Source organism: Oryzias melastigma, linkage group LG7 (genome assembly GCF_002922805.2).
Source record: "Oryzias melastigma strain HK-1 linkage group LG7, ASM292280v2, whole genome shotgun sequence".
NCBI classification, from domain to species: Eukaryota; Metazoa; Chordata; class Actinopteri; order Beloniformes; family Adrianichthyidae; genus Oryzias; species Oryzias melastigma.
The window spans coordinates 9,717,308-9,739,545 of record NC_050518.1 but is presented as its reverse complement, the minus strand read 5'-3'; the positions used below and the strand labels follow the sequence as shown (position 1 = coordinate 9,739,545).

The 22,238-nt window shown below is 36.2% G+C and overlaps 2 protein-coding genes across 3 annotated transcripts; one reads left to right on the top strand and one right to left on the bottom strand.

The window, feature by feature from the left end:
* Positions 1-327: 327 nt before the first annotated feature.
* LOC112159186 (potassium voltage-gated channel subfamily A member 10) lies at positions 328-3,126 on the top strand. The gene has a single exon (XM_024293094.2). It carries the CDS (start codon positions 464-466, stop codon positions 2,201-2,203), a length of 1,740 nt encoding a protein of 579 aa, XP_024148862.1. The 5' UTR covers positions 328-463; the 3' UTR covers positions 2,204-3,126.
* A 12,543-nt stretch (positions 3,127-15,669) lies between these two features.
* On the bottom strand, positions 15,670-21,468 carry LOC112159858 (patatin-like phospholipase domain-containing protein 2). 2 transcript variants are annotated; one of them, XM_036212741.1, is made up of 8 exons: positions 20,701-21,468; positions 20,399-20,464; positions 20,105-20,317; positions 17,494-17,554; positions 17,203-17,415; positions 16,956-17,073; positions 16,170-16,297; positions 15,670-16,067 (listed from the first exon to the last, which is right to left on the bottom strand). In XM_036212741.1, the coding sequence occupies exons 1-8, from the start codon at positions 20,881-20,883 to the stop codon at positions 16,060-16,062; spliced, it is 990 nt and encodes a 329-aa protein (XP_036068634.1). In that variant the 5' UTR covers positions 20,884-21,468; the 3' UTR covers positions 15,670-16,059. The 2 variants fall into 2 exon arrangements, with proteins under 2 accessions (XP_036068634.1, XP_036068633.1); XM_036212740.1 differs by having other exon boundaries at positions 16,175-16,297.
* Between the last annotated feature and the right edge of the window lie 770 nt (positions 21,469-22,238).

Below are 22,238 nucleotides of genomic sequence, written 5' to 3'. Positions count from 1 at the left end.
CCCATGTCTTTGCAGTTCTTTTGTTCGTTAATGAACTGATTATGCACATTACTGGCACCCCAGAATTCTCTGAGAAGTTTTATAACTGTGTTTTCTGTGATGTACTCTCGAGTGTGTAGGGTACTCTATGTATCATTATGTATTCTATGTTCTTTTAAATTTCTCATTTGTCTTTTATTTTTCTGTGTCATACATTTGTCTTAAATGTAGAAACTTTGATGTTTGGCATTCTTTTCACTTCTAAAAATGAATTCTGAGTTCTGACAGAAACACACTGACTCTCTTTATTCTGTCTTTTTTTCTTTTGCTCTGCAGGTAAAGTATAGAAACTATCCAGGCTGTCGTCTAAATTTATGCCAAAGACTACATGCTGTATTACATCGCTGCTTACAGTGACTGAAACTTCATCTGTTGCTTAGAGAGCTATTCTCCTATTCTGCTGATCCAAGGCTCAACCACAGCCATGGAGGTGGCCCTGGTGAACTTTGAGAGCCTGGAGGACATTGATGCCAGCCTTGATGATGAGGACACCTATACTGATGAGACCTTGGGTCTCGCAGTGGACATGCCTCCTGAGCCAAACAGCCCAGACATTGATTACCTTCTACGAGCTCCCCAGCTTTCCTCCACACCTTCCCAGTACAGCCCTGTGCCATCCTACATTTGGGAATCCACCTCATCTTCACCGATTCCACAGACTCATACACTGTGTGTACCCCAGTCTCCAGTCCTGCTAGCCCCAGGCCGAGCGGGTCGCAGTAGCTGTGCAAGCATGATTTCTAACTGGAAATTGCTGTTAAGCAGTGAGGGAGTGAAGGAGAGTGAGACAATCTTCAGTCGGCTCACCAAAGAGTGCTGTGAGGACCTGTTTGTAGATAAACGAGGGCTGGATGATGGAGACCAGAAAGTCATCATCAACATAGCCGGCCTCCGTTTTGAGACACAGCTCAAAACACTGGACCAGTTTCCTGAAACACTCTTAGGAGATCCGTTGAAGAGGATGGACTACTTTGATCCAATGCGGAATGAGTACTTCTTTGATCGGAATCGGCCGAGCTTTGACGGGATCTTGTATTACTACCAGTCTGGGGGGAAAATCCGAAGACCAGCTAATGTGCCACTTGATGTGTTTGCTGATGAAATTGTGTTCTATGAGCTTGGCCAAGAAGCCTTGGAGCAGTTCAGAGAAGATGAAGGATTCATAAAAGACGTTGATATCCCACTTCCAACTAATGAAATGCATAGGCAATTCTGGCTTCTGTTTGAGTACCCAGAGAGCTCCAACGCTGCTCGCGGTGTAGCTCTGGTGTCCGTCCTGGTCATTGTGATATCCATTATTATATTTTGCATGGAAACACTTCCAGAGTTCAGAGATGATGCTGACACAGTTGTGACCACCCCAGTCCAACTTGTCAACCAGTCCAGCAGTTTCTCCTCTGCTTCTCTTCCTGGTGTAAAGCTCACAACCTTCTCTGATCCCTTCTTTTTCATTGAGACTGCCTGTATTGCCTGGTTTGCCTTTGAGCTGTGCGTTAGATTTGTGGTCTGTCCCAGTAAAAGTGAGTTTTTCCACAACCTCATGAACATGATTGACATCATATCCATTATTCCTTACTTTGTGACTGTCGTCACAGAAACATTCACGACACCACAAGAGAATTCTGGACAGAACATGTCTTTAGCTATTCTGCGTATAATCCGACTAGTCAGAGTGTTCCGCATATTCAAACTCTCACGCCATTCTAAGGGGCTTCAAATCTTGGGGCAGACTTTGAAAGCCAGCATGCGAGAGCTCGGTTTGCTTATCTTCTTCCTCTTCATTGGAGTGATCCTCTTCTCGAGTGCTATTTACTTTGCTGAAGTTGATGAGCCCAGCACGCAGTTTGTCAGCATTCCTGATGGCTTCTGGTGGGCTGTGGTCACTATGACCACTGTAGGCTACGGAGACATGTGTCCCATTACTGTGGCAGGTAAGATTGTTGGAACTTTGTGTGCGATCGCAGGGGTACTGACGATTGCGTTGCCCGTTCCTGTCATCGTTTCCAACTTCAACTACTTCTACCACAGAGAGACGGAAGCAGAGGACAAGCTTCCCATGGCAGAAGCTCTTGAGCAAGCAATGAAGGGTGAAGCAAGCAGCAAACAGGGAAGCAGCACTTCACTCAATCAAGCCAATGGTATTTGGCAGATTAAAGGAAATTAACTGTGGAAGAAGAACTAACACGAACTATTTAAGGTTTCACCACTGATGAAATATTCTTGTGATTAAAAATTCATTATTCCTGTGGAAATGTATGTTTTATATTCAAACTAGGCTGCACCATTTTTTGTTTAAAATTATAAATCCCCCAAAAATATGATTGTGGACTCTTTGTACTTATGTGTATATTTTTTACTCACCTTACGTCATGTAAATCCTACATTGCAGTTTGAAACATATTCATTGTTCATACCTCAAGCAATTTTTGGCTCAAAGTTACTGTTAATAAACCAGCAAGATTTTTCTTGATTGGTAAATGATAACGGCCTCTTGCAAGAGGTATCAAAATTCTTACATTTTATGTATATCTAAGACAACATAACCAAAATTTGGTAGGGATGTGAATATTTGCTGGCTTGAATATATATTTATCACACATATGTCAAAGTATTTTCTTTGTTCTTCAGCCTCACTGTTATTCTCTCAATATATAAATGTTTAATGTCTGATCTGGTCAAAGGTAAGTTAAATAGCAAGATATGTAAAGGAGTTAAATACAGCATTGTATACTCACTCATTTTTGAGTCAGTGAGACTGGGTTGTCAATTTTTATATTTTATTATATTATCACAGCATATCAAAGTCTGATTTACCCACTGTGTGGGTGCGGCACAAGCATCTATATTGGCCAAAAAAAACTAACATTCACATCAAATAGTTGTAGATTTCACTTGTATCCCAATCAAAAAATATTTTGATGCTTTTGGTCAGACGTTTGAGAGAAAAAACATTACAAGTTTTCCCATTCTCAACAAATGGGGTCAGGTCTTCATGAAAACATTTGCAAAAATGTCTGTTTATCTGGTTATATCATAACTTTGAACTATAGTTGTTAGATTCTTGTGCTGTTATGTTTTATAAATAAATTCAACATTATTTTTGTGTCCATTTATTCACTGCAATACGTATCGGAGATGGACTGTGTTGTAAGTTAATAATAGCAATAAGAATGTATATAAATAATATTAATAGTGTATTTTAGAACATTCAAGGACACTACAGGAAAAAAAATACTCTGGTAAATAATAAAAATAAATACATGCTACAAATAAAAGGTACAAAGAGATAAAGACCAGGGGGAGGAGCAGGTTTGGAAAAGATGACAAGGTCTCAAGGAGGGAGAGTCGTACTGTGTTGTGATAACTAACTGTATATGAGAACTGGACCAAGTGGGTGTGATGTCACCCATAGAAAATGACTTGCTTCTGGTTCCAACAAAATGAAGTCAATTACTTCACATTCTGGACACCGTTATGTTAGAATCAAACATTGGTAAGCATTGATGAGAGGAGTCAGACTGAGGAAATGTTTCTATGGCAACCACTCTCGCCAATCAGGAGTGAGCTTGATGGAAATCGAGATCTCTTCTTCTGAAAGCAGGTTTCGTAGAATCTGTCAATCAAGTCTTTTGAACATTTCACATGAGATCACATCCTTTTTTTTTAGGTATCTGATTGGTTAGTTTAAAACCTTCACTACAGAAAGAATCTCATGAAAAAACACGATTAACAATGTTTTTTATAAATGTTCGTAGAGCAAGAATAGTTATTCTGAAAAGTATAATAACTGAGAAAATGCTGTTGATTTCTCAATAGAGGTCTATGGGATTTCGGATTTTGGGGACCAATTCCTAATTGGATCTTTAAGGGGACTTGAATCCAGAGCAGCTATTTTAAGGCACGTATAATATGATTTGATACTGTGGAATTAGTAACAACAAAGGCAACAGCTTTCTCGACCATTTGGAGTTTATATGGGTTTCCATCCACTCATCTTGATAAGTTTTGGGGTAATGGGGCTGCTGGAGCCAACCCACCAACTGTTCGGTTTAAGGAAAGGTGCAGCCTGAACAGGTCGCCAGTCTATTGTAGGGTCACACACGCAAACCTAGAGGCAATTTAGAGACACCAATTAACCTCCAAAGTATGTTTTGGGGTTGAGGGAGGAAAGTGGTGCCTGGAGAAAACCCACATGTGCATGGGGAGAACATGCAAACTCCACACATAAAGGTCCCAGTCGGAATGGAAGTTTGAACCAGTATGCCACTGTGCAGCCCTATGCGGGTTTCTTGTTAATACTAAAAGCAGTAGGCAAGGCAGTGAAAAAGAAAATGAACAGCGTGGGGCGCAGAAGAGGGTCAAAGACGATTGATATGGCGGAAGTGACATAACATGAAAGACTGTAATGTAAAGGTGGGATCCGGAATCACAGCTAGCATCTAACTTTTGACCTGAGGAGACTAGATGTAGTCACCGCAGATTTTTGAGAGTGCAGATTTAGTGCCAACAAGTTTCAGGTGGTAAATTTTCTCACTGAGAAAACTGGACTTAAACTAAGATTGTCTCTCAACAGCATTAGAGGGCTGAAGGAAGATTTTAAAAAGGGTTTGCTGGAAAGATACAGCTGTTGGCATAATAGTACAAATGGATGTGGAATTTACTAAAACAAATTAAAAATAAAATACATAAAAAGTAGAAGGCAAACGGACACCTGGTGTGAAGGATGAGATGCGTATTGTCAATAAGTACCTTAAATTTTATGATATTAATGCTGCTAAAATTTTCACACATACTTTTTTTCTTGGAAAGACTCATAGATACTAAAATATCAACATTATGGCAAATTGGACACTATTTTTATTTAAGTTTTGGAATAGTTTAATCTTGCAAATCTCTTCAAAAAGTAAAGTGAAAGCCAATGATGATTGCTCAATAAAATGAATTATAAGAAACTCCTTAACGGTACTTAATGATTTAGTAATGACAATAATAATACATTTTATTCAAAAGTTCTTTTTGAGAAACCAAAGGACAGAACAAAATAAAACAAGAAAAAGATAGAACAGAAAAATCAAAATTAAAAAGAGGTTTGTTTTTAGAAAGTATTAAATACCCTGTTTTTGTTTTTGTTTTTTCTAAAGCATTTATAAAGTATGCTTTAAAAATGTCAACTTTTAGCTTTCTCCATTTAAAATGCAACTGAAATCATTGGTAATAATTAAATAAAGATTAAGCAAAGGTTTTAGATTAAAACATAAATTTGACTGTTAGAAAAATGCATAAACTGACTTATTTTTCTGAATTTTTTTATCTCAAAATGTTTTTTTAAAATACAGGTCAAAGAAAGGTTGTTTTTTATGCTCTTTTTCCAAACTTGTAAGGATTTCTTTTTAAAAAAGCTAATTGATTATATTATTTACTGTACCTTTAGTCCAATTATTATTAAAATAACACAACTATAAAAATGATTAAATTACTATGAAAACGATAATATATTAAATACAAAATTCCAACGATCCAAAAAAGTCCATTATTTTACAACATATCAGATAAAGACAGATGTTGCTCTCCTTCTGTGTCTGATGACACTTCAGTGTTTCACCAACTGTAACCACTGCTGGTTTAAAATGTTCCGTCTCTGCATTTATCTTTATATGTTTGAGAAATCACATTTGCATGACGATGAGCAGTAGCTGTTAGACACGCTTAAAGGTAGACAGAATAGACGCTATGATTAATGTATTTCCTTGGAGATCCCCGGCAGGTAAGAAAATCCCCTTTGTTGTGTCTCGGCTTTACTTTCGTTGTCTCTGCTTTCGCTGTAATGTAAGTGCCATCGTCACAAAGATAGAGGTCGCCAATAAAGCATGCATGGCACCTTGTCACTGGAAGTCCTCCAGGCACCAAGAGGATGCCAGTCTCTGGTTGACATGGAACAGTCTCCTACTTATTAATGCTTACCAGCCTAACCTGATACTCTGCTCTCTACACCTTTAAATCTCAGGGAGAAGTTTCTAGTCACTGGAACGCTGCTCAGATTAGCAGCTTAGATTTTGCAAATCATATTATAAACATTCTGAATTAATTTTAGCATGTATTATATTAATATAGCTCTTCAAAACTAGTTCTGGTTCATCAGCTGGGGTGGGATTATATAAGTTTGCTTCCTCCCACTCTACAATCTTATGTCAGACGTATTTTTGCATGTAAACTTCTGTTGATTGCACTTTGTATGCAGTCTTGTTTGATTGCTTGAAATAAACCATTTCAATTCAATCTTGAAAGATTTTAACATTTTAGAGTTTCTAAACTGTATTAAAGTGAGTGAGGTAACCTTAACATGATCTGATTCTGCACTAAAATTTCAACCAACTTTGAGTTTTATCTCTGTGAGGCACTAATTTCTTTAAAAAAAATCCTTCCAAGAAATTTAGCTTTTAGCCAACAATAATAGGCACTTGTTCGTTTTCAGATCTTCATAATTCAGACTTTTACTTGTTTTTTTTAGTTAAAAAATGTCCAAACTTGAATTAAAAACATTAGTTTTGGAACCGAACAAACCTTATGTGTAGTCATGGTAATATACATTGGACAAAATTACAGTGTTTTTGAAAACCCCAATTACATATGTTCAGAAAAGAGTGAAATGTTATTTGTACAACAAAATAATTTACAAAGGATCCTGCAATCCTCTCCAAAAAATTGTAAAAAAATAATAATTCATACATACAAGCAAGACACAACGACAACAGATTATGACAAACAGATGCATTTAAGGTCATTCAATGACACAGAAGTGCAAATGAAAGGAGAGAAAGGAGGTGTCAGTTACTCTTTGGAAGAAACAAGAGCTGTGTGTTCACACACTACCCTGTCTGAGGTTATTTACTGTCAGCTGCAGAGACACCTGTCTGAGCAGGTCAGAAAATAGTTGACAAAAACAATTGATGACAAAAACATCACAATTGACCATTTTAATATTTTTGAAAAAAAAAATTCACACAACTTGCACTAGTGGATACAAGTGAGTTTAACTTTTATATCAAGATGAACAAATCTTTTATACAGTAGATGTATTTAAAAGTACAACTAAATTTCAAGTTTACATTGATAACATATTTGGAGGAGAATAAGTCATTTTTTTGCGCACAATTATTTTATAATTTATGCTTGAAAGTTTTTTTTTTAAACTTCTTACTTTACATTTCACTTTGAACAAACAGAAATAACTGCTATGTATTTATCAACACTGGAGAAATATATTTTGTTTTTAACCAGAGAAAAGTTTTATTATTGAAGCAATAATTACCTTCTATGAATTTCTTATTTTACACTGCTAGCTATCAAACCTCTTAAGACTTGGCGTCCACATGCGTGGACATTCCATTTTGGGCTATATTACCGCAGTGGTTAATTCTGATTAAAAGGAAAAAAAAGTCAAACAAGAGCTTGGATCTTAAGAGGGGAAATCAAGTCTGTTTCCATGTGAAGCCTTGGTCACTCTATCATGAGCTTTCAAAAGAAAGAGGTGAAAAACAAGCTACAAGGTTATGACACATCAATATATTATAATGAAATACCTAAGCAAATGATTGATGACTTATCATGTCATACCCAATACAGTTATTGTTGTCATATTATTTGCAATTTAAACTCATCGGCAGAGACTGGCAAACTAAAAAGAGTTGTTATCTTGTCTTAACTTGTGATTTGGCTTGAGTTTATATTTCAAAATAACAAAAATTAAGTTAATCTCAGGGGATGATAAGGACAAATAAGAATATTTTGGATGTTGTCTAATAAAAAAATAATGCAATCCTTTTTTGCATTAAACTGTAAAGACAAAGTCATTTCATCAAAGTTTAGATTTTTAGTCCAACACCACACCAAAATAGACTCAATTTGATTATCCAATGAATGATGTCTCAGTTACTGTTATGCAGTGGGTTTGGCAGTTGTTTTAATCGTTCTCATAGTTGACCACAAAAGAAAATATTATTTAAAGAACAATTAAACTGCAATAATAATAATCTATTTTCAGCCGATAGATTTTTTTTAACATTCTCTTCATCTTTATTGTCGTCATGTTACGGGTAATGAAAATCTTAATGACCTGGCAAATTAATCTGGAAACTGGAGAGTTTTCTCCTTATTTTTTTTAATGTTGCATTACTTTGACAATTTTTAAAAATAAAAACTGTACTAACAACATATTTCTTGCTCCTGCTATCCAGCTTTAATGCTACATTCTAAAGCGTGAAGTCTCTAACTTGTGGTCATTCTTATAAATAATCTCTTTAATCCTGGACGTTATCTACAGCACAAAGTCAAGTGCATTCTGTTTTAGGCTTTTCTCCTTCAAAAGAAATAATGCTAATCAATTACATTTTTGCACTTAATTTAATTTAACTGATTATCTTATAATTTATTTATCCAATTTTATTTGCAAGAGACTAATTTCTAAGTAAACCTTTTCTAATCAGTTATGTTGTAGTGATGGATGTGACGGTGTATTTTACTTGAATAAATGTATATACACAAAGTGTTTTTACTGCATTTTTGTCATTATGTGGCATTTAAGCAGAAGTATGTGATGCTTGTGTGACGACCTGGCTGGAACTGCACAGTTAAAGATCCCTGTCAGGTGCTTAAAGATACATGAGACTCCCTCATCGCTAACAAGATGCTTTGATGGAAAGTTCCACAACTGAGAGAAATATGAGGAGTGAGGGAGGTAATGGGGAACAAGAAGAGTGGAGTGGAAAGAGCTTAACCAAGAAGATTGGCAAACATTTTATTGCTGGCAAAGGGCTTCCCTTCTCTGAGGAACGTGTCTGTGTTGTGTAAGTGTGCTCATCCATAATGAAGAGAATCTTTTGAGAACAGGTCAATGTCAAAATGTGTATACAGTTTAGCTGGGAAACTGTACGCTCTTTCAGTTTAAATGTTTTACAGAGGAATGCAACATTTAAAGACCTGTTATTTACCAGACTTTAGATGAACGTAGCTCCGTTTTGTTCTGAAAGTCTGTCAAATGATGCCTCCACATGGATGTCTTTTACTTATATATTGCACAATCCCTTCAAATTTGTACCACTTTACAGACAAAATATGATATTTGCTGAGCTTTATAATAAAAAGGGAGGTCTGTGATGCTCATTATAGGTGAACTTCAACTGTGAGAGACAGAATATAAAAGAAAATCTAGGAAAACACAATTTGTGTTGTAGAATTTGTTTCTATAATGGTGCAGAAAATAATTATTTATGACCTCATAGACCTGCTATCATCTGTATAAAAGATATAATAGTACATAGTACATGTGTTTCTGGTTATTTAATCAAGTGCCTTTAAGAAGCAACACTTGGCTGAGTTAAAACACCAAATATAGAAAATTTGATTAGATCCTTTTTAACTACTTTGTTCAGTATATGTCCATAATATAAAAAGTGTAAAAAATGAGAAATAGCAGCTGAAACATAAAACAAATAATTTTAATTGTGATGGAAAGGTCTAAAAGGTGAAACAGTAACTTTTTTCAATTTTGATGTGCATGACTTTTATTTGGCTAAGCTGATTAAAGAAAACGGAAAACATTGAGACATTAGGATTACAGTAATCAGAAACTAATGAAGTATAACAACACATACAAGTTAAAACATTTATCTTAGTCATCCCCCAGTAATTTTGAATGTCAATTGAATTGTTTTCCAACTGAAGAGTCAAAACATTAATTGGTTCCAGAACTAAAAACATTAAATGTAAAAAAAAATGTATTCCTGGAAGGAAGTTTCCATTTCCAAAAGTTCTGTGGGTCATCTGAGTCTGGACTGTGATCAAACATTGCAGATGGAAAGCAGAAGGCAAAAGGAAATAATGTGATTTTCACATTTTAACCTCAAAGAAGGAAAACTAAACAGGCAATTGTTGCTTTTTTTTTCTTTTTTTACTCTGTGACTTTTTATCTTATGCACACAAGAATAAAAAAAAACAAGAATAATGGTTAAACAGAAAGGTTAATGCTATAATGTTCCTCTTGTGAAACCAGTTCACAACAAAAGTGTTGTTTATTTCAGGCTGTCATAAGATTGAAACCTTTCACAAAAGATCAGAGCGATCATATCTGGAATTTTTGTGACTCTGATCTTTTTTTTATATAAGTGCAACTAATTTATTTTAGTTTTGCTTCTGTCAAGCAAAGGCTAAAACTTTTTTTTTTAAATCAACATCAGTAGCCCCAGTTCTGAGTACAGCAGACTACAGAGAAAAACAAAGAATTTTAAGAAATCTGCCAATCTGCCAGGAGGAGACGTCTCATCCAATTGACATCACAGCCAGACCATAATGCTCACAGACGTACATACCTCCGAGAGCTACAGCTTGAACTTGACAGGTATCACTGAGCATGTTTCAGGAAATCCATGACAGTACTGGCGTGAAAGAACAAGGGAACCTCTCCATTCACATCAGCTTGTTTGACGCAAACCAAAAAGTTTTCTTCCTCAAACACTCAGCAGTTTAAGAATGGAAGGTCAATGAGATGATCAGAGATAGTGTTTCAAAATATTAGTATTCCAATGTATTCATAAAGCACATTAGACGCAACAGAGCTAGTCGACAAAGAGATAAATTATAAAATGTAAAAAAAAAGCACAAAACAACAATAGGGGCAGCAACAACAAAATGAGTCATAGAGATAATCAAAGTGTTTGTTAAACTTCCAATATCTAACCCACTGCAGCTTGCAGAGTGAAAGCTAATAAATCTCAATAAATGGAGCAACATGGTGGAAAAAAATGAAAGCCAATTTTTATTTACAGCAATGTAAAATGATTAATTTGATTTAGAAAATGACTTCTAATACTTTGTCTAAAACAGAATCTAAATATTTATGGGATTTAGTAGATCGAGCGTGTTTTTACCATAGTCCATTTGGCCCTCGCTCAAATTTCTACCGGCCCACAGGCTACTGCCATAAAGCTATTCATTTGCGGTCCTCAGCACTTTTTAAGAACTACCACTTATTGATTGTGATTGGCTGATTTATGTTATAACACACTGTGAACTGTGGCTACTTGATCCTCCAAAACATTCTCACCTCAGAGCCTTTAGGCCCGAACAAGAAGAACAAAACTACAGTGGATTGTCCTTATTAATACAGTATGATAACTATTTGTGCTATTTTCCTGTTCATGTGATTTATATTTAGAAGTTTACAGTGAGAATTTCATCGTGACTTATATGGACCCATAATATAAACTCATATTTAATGTTAACAAAACTTGTTTTTCGGACAGATATCTTCTTAATTTTTTTTTCCGATTTTCAAATCAGAAATTCACAGTAATTTTGTTAAAAAATGTATAAAGGGTTCAAAGAATGCAGAATACACATTTTCCCCTCACCAAATCTGGCCCTCTTTGCCAAATATTTGGACACTAGAGGCCAAAAGACACATTTGGAAACAAAAATGAAGTGGCAAGCTTCTACATCTCCATTACTTATTTTTCCACTGTCACAGTCAATACACTTACAAAATGTGTACATTTACAGATTCATGAATACTCTAATAACTTAACCAGTGTGGGCTTCCGTTTTACATCTACTGACCGGATCTTAAACTTGTTGACTGGTTATAAAATGAAGCAAACCACTGAACGGCAGACAACTGATCGACTTCTTGAGCAGCATTTTCTCCAAACTGAAAATCTGTCTGTGTTTCTCAGATCACAGATTCCAGCTGACAGGTTTGAAAGATCTAATAGACTGTGGCACGCAAAAACAAAACCTTCTTTTTTGTGGAAGCATGAAACTCTAGAGTCCTAAAGTTCACATCGACTGATGCTAAACCAATTTAAATTGCTCTTTTTAAAGACAATTCATCATTGATTGATCAAAAAAAAGAAGGAATAAATCGGCATTTAAAGATAAATATCTTTATGTAGCCTTAATTTATTTTTTCAAGATTGTTTTGGTGTTTTGGTAACACTCTCGGAGATTTTCTCCAGTTCACAATGACAATGTTCATATGTTAACATCAGGCAGCTGTAAAATTGACCACATCAGTTGTTGAACAAATGACTCAGCACAAAAATCTAATTTAATATAAAATCAGAAATATTTGCAAGTTGCTTTGGATAAGGACATCTGCTAAATGACTAGATGTAAAAGTCAGGAGGAGAGGAATGTTGTGAAAAGTGTTAAAAAAAATCTTCCATTTCAAATTCTGTGTGTCCAGATCAGATGAACTCCTGTATGTTTCTGTGCACTGACACCACTGTGTGACTCTGACCCGTCTTTTCAAAGCCAGCTGGTGGATCAGTGGCTGAACAGCAGATGTGATTACAGATTACAGAAGTGTAATATATCCGTATGATCCATCAGCAGTCATTATATAAGAGGATCACTCAGCAGGTAATAAACCATCTGTAATAGACAGGAAGGAGACTCCAGTCTTCCTAAATTGCTGGGGGAAAAACATTTAAGAATCACATTTAAGATTGACAAAAATAAAAAAATATATACGACATTCTGAACAAAATGAACTGTGAAATATTAAATACTTTCATTTATTTAAAAACAATACACTTGATTTTAGGTAAAACATTACTTTTCTATATTTTTGTCACCAAACTTTTCCATGACACAGCTCATCAAATTCAGTTAACCCAACTTACCTCTGTTTCAGTCTTGTGATAAGTCAGTCCCACATACTGTGGGTTTGTTATGGAACTGCAGTAAATAATCATTACCAGGAATCTGATTTTTTTTTTCCAGACCGGTGGCATTACAAATAAAAATAAAAAGAAGTGGGAACACGATTATCTGGAAATTAAAATATTTTTTTTTATTACATGGTATTGCTTTCTATTATGCTGTGTCACACAGAGTTCATTAGTTTAAAATAATACATTTTTGTTCAAAGTGAGTAGCAGCTAAGTGTGAGATTTAAGAAAAATAATGACAAAAGATATTTGCCCTGTGTTTTGTCTGTCTACCTCTTCCCTTGTTAATAACGAGCTCGTCAAATCACTGCTGTCCTGATTGACTTCACCTGTGTGATCGTGTGATCGTGATTATTTGTTTTGCTGGTTTAGTGAAATTTAGCTTTTTTATTTTTATATATTGGGGTTTGTTATACGTTTTATTCAGTTTTAAACAAGACTCAGAAACAGTAAAGTACTTTACTTTTATTTCCAACTTTTTCAGGAAAATGTGTTCCACAGCTCATAAATTACAATTAATAAAGAAATAAAAACACATATAGGCCCTTAGATGTTTTTGACAGCTTAGGTTATTATATTTATGGCATAGCACAAACTACTGTAACATTTTTGTATTGCCCTAACTGTAACTGTGTAGGTTAGGAGGCAGAACAGCCCTCTCATAGCTGGAAGATTAGTTGGATTTCCAGTTTTCTGGTGTGTGAACATGTGCGCAGTTGACTGGACTGATGGGATAGTAGTGTGAAAAACTATTTGTGTCGAAAATATGTGAAGTACTGAGTAACAATCAAAATAATGCATTTTATACTCATGCAATCTATGAAGATTTGTGCCGAAGTACAGTTGATCAACTTGCTAACCTACTCTCTATCCAGCTTTCAGATTCCCAATAACAAACTGGGCCAAAAGACAGATGTTGCTCCCAAACACACATTTATCATAAGATACATGCAACTAGGTAGTCTTGTTAATGTAAAACATCACAAAATACAACCAAAATCTTCATAAAATAGATTTTAAACAGTGTCTATATCTCCTTTAAAGACCCTAAAATTGTGTTTTAAACATGTTACTGTGTAATTTCTGATGGTAGACAGATATAAAGAAAATTAAGTATAAATTGCATTTTAGTATGTATTTATGCAAATGGTTGTGAATCAGGAGCAGATTAAATTAAAACCTATTTGCCAAAGCTTGTAACTGTGGCGTAGAGGCAAGCAACCAACGCCAGGGGCAGTTTTGAGATTTTTTTCTCTCGAGTTGATAATACCCTTTTTTTTTTTTCAAGTAACACTCTAAAGTAAAGTAAACGGAACACATATTCATACGATGTTCATTGATACCATATTTAAGTGTATTATCCTCTCAATATATTGCTCTTTTTACCTGTATTAACTGTCAAAGTCCAAAGAAAGAGTTGTTGAAGTGTGGTCGGAAAACAAACTGTTATTTATTTAAGCGAAGTTGTCCAGAGTCCACCGGGGTACCAGTGTCAATAGCTTCTCCTTCGCCAAAAATATGCTGCTTGGGTGTAAAATACACTGTTATTTATGCCCCTTTTCTTGGCAATTTATGTTACTTCAGCTTAATGCCTGTCCAAAAATCTGTTCTGAATCTTGACACCCCAGCCACATGTGGGAGGAGCTTCTGCCAAATGTTTTCAGTCTTATCGCTACATGGAGCGGTTTTGGCGTATATCTCATCACAATCTGGAATACATGTCAGATTTACAAACAAATGAAATGAGAGGCCTGTATGGGTCATTCTAGAACTGGAGAGCATTTTATTCACCACCCATCATATTTCAAATAATCCACAAAAAAATGCTATAACTTTTAGTTTCTGACTAAATGCACATATATTGAGACCAAATTTACATTAATTAGGAAAATGAAAATTGCTTAGAAAATTACTAATCAGTCTGGAATACCAATGTCCAGGTCTAATTTTAAATAAAAGTTCAAATTAAACTTAATATTTTATTTATTTTTGTTATTATTATTGCATTGTTTTATTGAAGCCCCTAAGTATGGGAAGATTTGCTTCAATATCATTTCAAATATTTATTATTTATGACCATGGAACATGTATCCCACAACAACATGCACCAAAATCTATTACTATAACCTTTGTTTTCAGTGAGACATTGATCCTGTTATTAATGAATATAAGCTGACATCTAGCTAGGAACTGTACGGCCGAATAGCTCTGATAGGCTATTATTCAACATTCTTGTTGCGCTGGTAATGTTCAGTTGGAGGTGTGAGGGGCTAGCGGGAGAGCATGTAAACAGTTAAAGGATTATTCCAGGCCAACAACTCAGAGGTGAATTATTAATGAACTCCTGCCGCTCTGCAGAAACTGTGCCCTAGTAAACAAAAAACAAGTTGTTTTTTGGGGGGGGGGGTTTGGCCAAAAGCTGCATGATCATAACTAAATGACCACTGGGAGCACTTTTGTAGTCTAGAATACTAATTCTTTTAAAAGGTTTGTACAGCGTCCTTTTATTAGAAGCAAGCTTCCATTCCGGATGTTACTGATGGCTGATTTACTTGAACCAAAGAAAACAGAGATAGATTGTACAAGTAACAAAACGACTGTTTATTGGACTACAGTCATACACACTATATTTTTAATGTTGGTTCTAAAATATTACACAGTGGATCTAAATGATTTCTGCTTGAAGGACCATACCGGAAGTGTCAAATAATTCATTTACACATGAAGAACAAGCAGTTTCTGTCTGAATTCTTGAATTATCCTGCAGCTACTTTGAAAAGGGAAGTGAAGGCAAAACCACAAGCTACAGACAGAAATGGATCAATGCACTGTCATGGTGAGCAGTCAAATGTTTACACTGCAACAAGAAGAGTCCACAGTTAAAAATAGCACAAAAGTACATGAGAACTTTGGAAGGTTGTTTTTATCATCCACAATATAAAAGAATTACCTTCAAACATTAAAACTTGTCAGTATATAAAGGTATAACAACCTACAACAAATGAAACTTTGATTCTGTTTCAACAAAGAGCAATGCAACATACAAAACAAAACACAAATGTCAAAGTGCAATAAAAGTAGTTAGCAAAAGAAGCCATACAAATCAAGTTTTCACACTACACTTTATATGGCGTAGGTTTTTACAACATACATTTTTATATTTTTTTGGTAGTGTATGGTACAAGTTTTTGGTCAAAGTGTACAATGTCTTGTGAATTTGGATGTTTGGAAGTGAACATCAGTCATTGTCCATAATGTGAGTAGACTTTCAGCCATTGCAATAGCAGGATGCAGTTCATGACCCTAAAATACAGAGAAATAGTTAGGGTTGAGTATTTAAAATGTAGATTATATTAGATTGTAATGCTGATCTGAAAACAACAGGGAGTAATTTATGAACCAAACCTTGCCTTTCTTCCATGCCCTTCTTCAGGGTTTGAACAACTATGTTGACAAAAAATAGAAAACATTGTCTGACACCGTGCCACGTCCAGAAAACAATTTCAGGCAGCTGTCTGAACAGCAACTCCATTCTGTAAGAATTAAAACAATAATAACTGGCATGTTACCTAAAAGAAACATTATTACCATTATAGGTTATAGTCAACCTTAGATTTTTTTTATTTTAGTTCATAACAGTACTTTTCCACATTAACCTCAACATCATGAAGGAACATTTGGCAAAAACGTCTAAAAAATGATTGTAACAAAGTTTAACAATAAGAAACTGCCACAGTTTTCTTAAACCTATCAATCTAACATCTTTAACCATAATTTAGCTTAATTTTTGGGTGCACTCATGATTTTAGTTGTTTCTTACACTTTAAATAAACTAAGATAAACAAAAATAAAATAAATAAAAAAATCAATTGGATCATGTGTAAAAATTCCATTAATTTGGATGGCATCATATTAGCTTCCTTACAAATAAATAATAAAGATGATAAAAAAAATGCTCATTATGAGTGAATAAATTAATTAAAAAAACAATAAATTGAATCAAAATATTATTCTAAGGTCATCAAAGGCAAAAATATGTTGTCAATGAGATCTTGAGAATCTGAAATATCAACCTGAATCATCAAACATATACAGTATGTTGCTCTGGGGCAGAGATGTGGAAAGGTCATTTAATGTGATTTCATATTTGATCGTTTAAAAGTGTTGCATGAAGTGCATGTGCGACGTTACCTTTGTCTACTCTGGAGAAGTGCATAAAAAGACACCACAAGAGGAAGAAGCAGACTTGACAAAATTCTCGCAGGTAGTCTCAGCATGCTGAGATAGGTTGAAGCATTGCCCAAAAGAACTGAAAGAAAAATCACAACAGACTAGAATGCAAAGGCTCAATTCAGCTTTGCTATTTTGGTTTACAGTGAAAACACTGAATACGACATTTTTGTCAAGCAAAAAAATAAAAACTTGTTTCCAACCTTACCATTTTTGACCACATCAAAGTGAAAATGAGAATCCCTAAAGGGCTCTGGCTCAACTGAGCCGTCAGTCCATGTGGAGCTGTAGCTTTCCACAGCGGTGTTCTCTGCTTTCATCTCCACATCCTCTAGTTCTGTTCTGTTCTGTTTCCACATGTTGGCTTGGCCATCACTCAGTATCATTTCAGGACCTTCACTCATTGCAGATGGGACAAGATCTTTACAAGCAAAAAAGATAATTAGAATTCTTTTCGAAGACTTTTTGCAACCTTTTTTTTATTTTCAATCCAACTCACCGTTAATTTGAAGAAAACGGATTGCATCTTTGAAGCCGTTGTAAAAAGCTTCCTCAATAGTCTGCATAGAAGAAAAAAAAACAAGATTCTGATTGTAAAAGAGTTGAAAATACGAAACAGATTTTTTCCTTAAAGGCACTAACCACAAAACACATGTCCTGCTATTTTTGTCCTTATGAAAAGACTTTATGTCCTTTTGACATTTCATACTTCATTCACACATTAAAGCTTTTTGTGCTTAAACTTTGAATAACTAAAGAATAATAAATACATGAAAAAAAGAATAAGAAATCAAAAACTTTTGAAAAGCCTAATAATGTGTTTGACTAATTTAAACTTTCAGGTTTTATTTCAGGTTAGCTGAAGTAAAAAAACAGTTTGAGTTTCTATTTTTCATCTTCCTTATGGATGAAATCATTTGTTCAAAATATCTTATTTTTGCCCATGCACACATACGTGACCTTACTCTGTTGCCATAGTTAAAGTCCCATCAGTTGTCACACACATAGGTGTGTGAAATCTGCTCTCCACATTTGACCCACTCCCAGTGGGAGCAGGGAGCTGCAGATACAGTCATGCTTGAGATACCAATCCACCCCCTGAAGGCTTAATTCCAACCAGGGAGCATTTTTATAGTCTTTCGTGAAATATGGCCTGGATTTGAACTCACGACCTTCCGTTCACAGAGCTGACACTGTACCACAAGGCCACTGAGCTGTTGTAACACCTTGGATCAAAGGAGGACTTGCAACGGTGTGGTAGCTGTTCTGGTACTTAAGAAACCCTTAGCACCAGGTTCTCCACAAACATGCAGTGCACAATGGGAGAGGGGCAGCTGCCCTTGGGCCGTAACCTATCCCCGTTTTTTACTGCCTTCCGCACCAACCAGAGCTAACCGAAGATCTGCAGCGCTATGGTATCGTCCTGTCAGGGCGGGATTCTGACTAAGAGTTGTTCAGTCTTAATCACATAGAAGGTGGCTGTCTCACAATAATCATACCATTGTTATCCCCCTGAATAATGTACCAGCTCACCTTACATTTTGAAAAGATTAGACATTTAAAGAAGAGCTTACAAAATATATTTGACATATATCTAATCAGTTTGTTTAGTAGTTTAATATGATTTCAGTGAGAATGACAAAACTGACATCAGATACTATGCATTCATTGCTATGCAAATTTCCTAAACTTGCTAAATCCTTTTTGGATGCTGGAGCCTGTCCTTTCACTGTTGGTCAAAGGCGGGGTTCACTCTGAATGGTTCTCGGTCCACTACAGGGCCAAACACAGACACACAAGGACACATTTCCCCTTAGGGACAATTAAGGGTGTATTCAGACTGGACACGTTTGGTTTGCTTAATGTGAACCAGATGGACTGCACAGTGGTGCAGTGGCTAGCACTCTTGCCTCAAAGCAAGAAGGCTCTGGGTCCAAGTTCAAGTTCCAGCTGGGGGACCTGGAACAGAATCATCAATAGGGAATCTTTCTGTGTTCTCCCTGTGCATATGACGGCTTTCTCCCACCGTCCAATAACATGCTTTATAGGTCAGTTGGTTACTCATAAATTATCCCTAGATGTAAATCTGAGTGTGTATGGGTGTGTGATTGTGGCCCTGCAATAAACTAACGAACTGTCCCGGGTGTATCCTACCTTCATCCAGAAGTAGCTGGCTCCAGCAGCCCTGTGACCCCAAAAGGGACAAAGCGGCTTAAAAATTGGATAGATGGATGGAGTTTGTTTACCTCAAAAATCCTTAACAAATTTTAAGTCTGAATACACTTAAGCGGACCCACTCCCTTTTGAGATGGTCTCATTTCGTTTCCAATCAACTGAGTCTATTTCCTCAGTCTGAATAGACACATTATGCTCAGAGCGGAACAACTGGGCCAAATTAGCAACTGTAGCTGGGAATTATGGGATGTAAACAGAGTATCAGAGCAACAACAACACACAACAACTCATTGAAATGTGGTCAGATGACTGTGACTCCTTAAGACAACTTTTAACGTGATACACATTGCTTCTCACACTGTTTTCCCAACAATCTAAATAAACACTTATCAGCCTACCTTCATAGCCAACGTCTCCTCAGTAACCGCCTTGCAGCACACTTCTGCTGTACCAAAGTGGCAATAAAAAGTGTAGTATCTGACGTTGATACAGACATTCAAGATTTGTCAGCGAAATATAAATTTTGAACAAGTGAACTATTCCTACAAGAATTGCACAAGCTTAGGACCACTGTTATTCTTTCTCTCGCTACTTTGCCCTGCCCTTGTAATTCCTGGCCAATGACTGAAGAGATCTTTAGTTACATGGTTTTGTTTACAAGCTTTGATTCAAAACAGGAAAGTCTGCCTAGTTTGAGTACAGACCAAATGCTAGGCTCAGGACTCAATCTGGAGCTGTCCAGTCTGAATACACCCTTGGATTCACCAATTGACTGAAAATGCATGGTTTTGGACTGTGGGAAGAAGTCGGAGTGCCCAGATAAAATCCATGCATGCACAAGGAGAACATGTAAACTCCATGCAGACAAGTCATTTGAGACCATAACATTCATTCCAGTCAAAGCTTTCATACAGAAACAGAAAGAAAGGCCTTACCTCCAGATCTGTGGGGTAAAGACCATTAAGGATTCTGAGGTTGTTCGTCATGCTGAACTTCAACACGGCGCTGCCTACCACCATTTCTAGGTTACTGGGAGGGTCGGCAGGGCAGATGTCGGCGTCTCCAGAAAATGGGGAAACGGTCAGCGTGACATCAGATGAGTCAGGCAACCTGGGCTGTATGTTGCTCAAACCACCATCCATATAGTGCTGTTGGATACAATTATCAACACATTAGGCCTTACAAGAGATCTTAAAAAAAAGAGGCTTTGAGTACAGATGTGTACTCACTTCTCCTCTGAAAGTTGGAGGCAGATAGCCACTAAATCCAGGCACAAAGCAGCTACACAGCAAAGCCTACACAGTTAAAAGACAACATTTTAAAGACTTCAAACAATGACTCATACAGTATATAAGCATTTATTCTCAAATAGATATTGAATTTCTCTTATACGGATTTTTTTTAAATAAATGCTCTAGAAAATTAAACTTTACTCCAACATTCACTTGAGTGTGTTTGTAAATAATTTTATAAAATCATCTATGAAGTATTTATGCTCCACAATTAGACCCCCATAGGGATGTTAGCTTACCTGCACTATATCTTCTTTGGAGTGGAACTCAGACAGTATCAAATGTTTCCCATCAGTCACACGGGTCACTGCAATACCGAGGCGACCTCTCGCCTGGCGGTGCGCATCAGGAGGAAGATATTTGTGTAAAAGTCGTTCTAACCAGTTGGCAACTTTAATTGATGGGTCAAATGGTCCGAGCATAAACAATGTCACATGCTTGGCAAACTGAAGGATTTCATCCCGGATGGCAACTGTTGATAAAAATAAATAAATAAACGTTTTTTTTTTTTTTAAACATGATGTCAAACTTCTCGTCACTTACACATGTTCATTTCACAGACCACGGCCGTAGCGATCAAAGATCCAGCAGAAGCCCCGAGAACGCAGACCGCCGAGCGCAGAATCCAGGGAGCGTACTTGAAGAGACACAGGGCAACTCCTAACTGGTAGGTGGCCAAGAATCCGGATCCAGAGAAGGAGATGTCCCGAGGAACTTTATAATTGCGACAATTGGGTAAACTGGGTGCCATTTTTCTAACTATTTTCTGAGACTGAATAACTCTTTTTTATTTGGAGTAAGTTCTCTTTCTACAAAGAGTCTAAGTTAAGCCATGCAGAGCCAGTTTTTTAATACAGCACAATTGGACATGTCCTATTAGCTCTGCCCATGTGATTTTAGACTCTGAATGATTTTTTGTGCTTTTAACAAAGCACCTTCAGTCTTTAATTTTGTGACGAAGCTACTTGGACACGATAGCTGTCACTTATCAGTTCAGTTAATCGCTTTAATCACATAGTTTTCAGCTTAAAAAGATATTCTGTTCTCAGTACTCTAGAACACAAATTCCATGTTAGGACAAAAAAATAATGGCAAATGAAAAAAAGGCTAATGCTTTAAAAGGAAGCTTTAGATGTTTTGTGGTTGTTAGAAAGTGCTTTATTCCCTGAGGGCAACAAGAGAATGATGACACTTCAAGGAATTCCATTTATTGGTCTGAAGGAAGTGGCTGTTGCACAATCTGGATGTCCTAGATCTGATGCCCTGATGGCAGGATGTGGCACATAAAGATGGTTAGATGGGTCCACCATGATGCTAGTCCCTTTTCTGAGCTCTGTAAATATGCACCAGAGCAGACAGTAAGGCATAGATGATCTATTCTACTCCTTTGAACAGGAATTTTCTTTCTGCAGCTGTAATTCTAGACCCTATTATGCAGTGGGTCAGAATGTTTTCCAATCAGAGAGAGCAGAGGTATTAATGAACCAGGTGGTTTCATCATCTTGAATGTGAACTCTGTGCTCGATGCTCTCTATTTGTCATGCCGTTGATGGTGAAGGATTATGGAGGTTTTTTGTTCCATCAGTTTCTGATATTTTTTAAACATTTAAATAAAAAATAAAAATCAGAAAGACGTTTCAAAGGTTTAAGAAATTCAGAATTAATAGAAAAGAAAAACCTCCATAAAGAATTAATGCTCACCTATACCTCCCCTAAAACACACTTCAATCTCTTTGTTTTAATGTCTAACTCTACATATTTTTGAGCACAGCCACTA

Coding starts and splice junctions, on each gene's coding strand:
- LOC112159186 (XM_024293094.2), top strand. CDS start 464: ATGGAGGTGGCCCTGGTGAACTTTGAGAGCCTGGAGGACATTGATGCC.
- LOC112159858 (XM_036212740.1), bottom strand. CDS start 20,883: ATGCTCGGACCATTTGACCCATCAATTAAAGTTGCCAACTGGTTAGAA. Junction 17,074..17,202: donor CTTTGATGTGGTCAAAAATG/GTAAGGTTGGAA, acceptor TTTTTCTTTCAG/TTCTTTTGGGCAATGCTTCA. Junction 16,068..16,174: donor AAGAAGGGCATGGAAGAAAG/GCAAGGTTTGGT, acceptor TCTGTATTTTAG/GGTCATGAACTGCATCCTGC.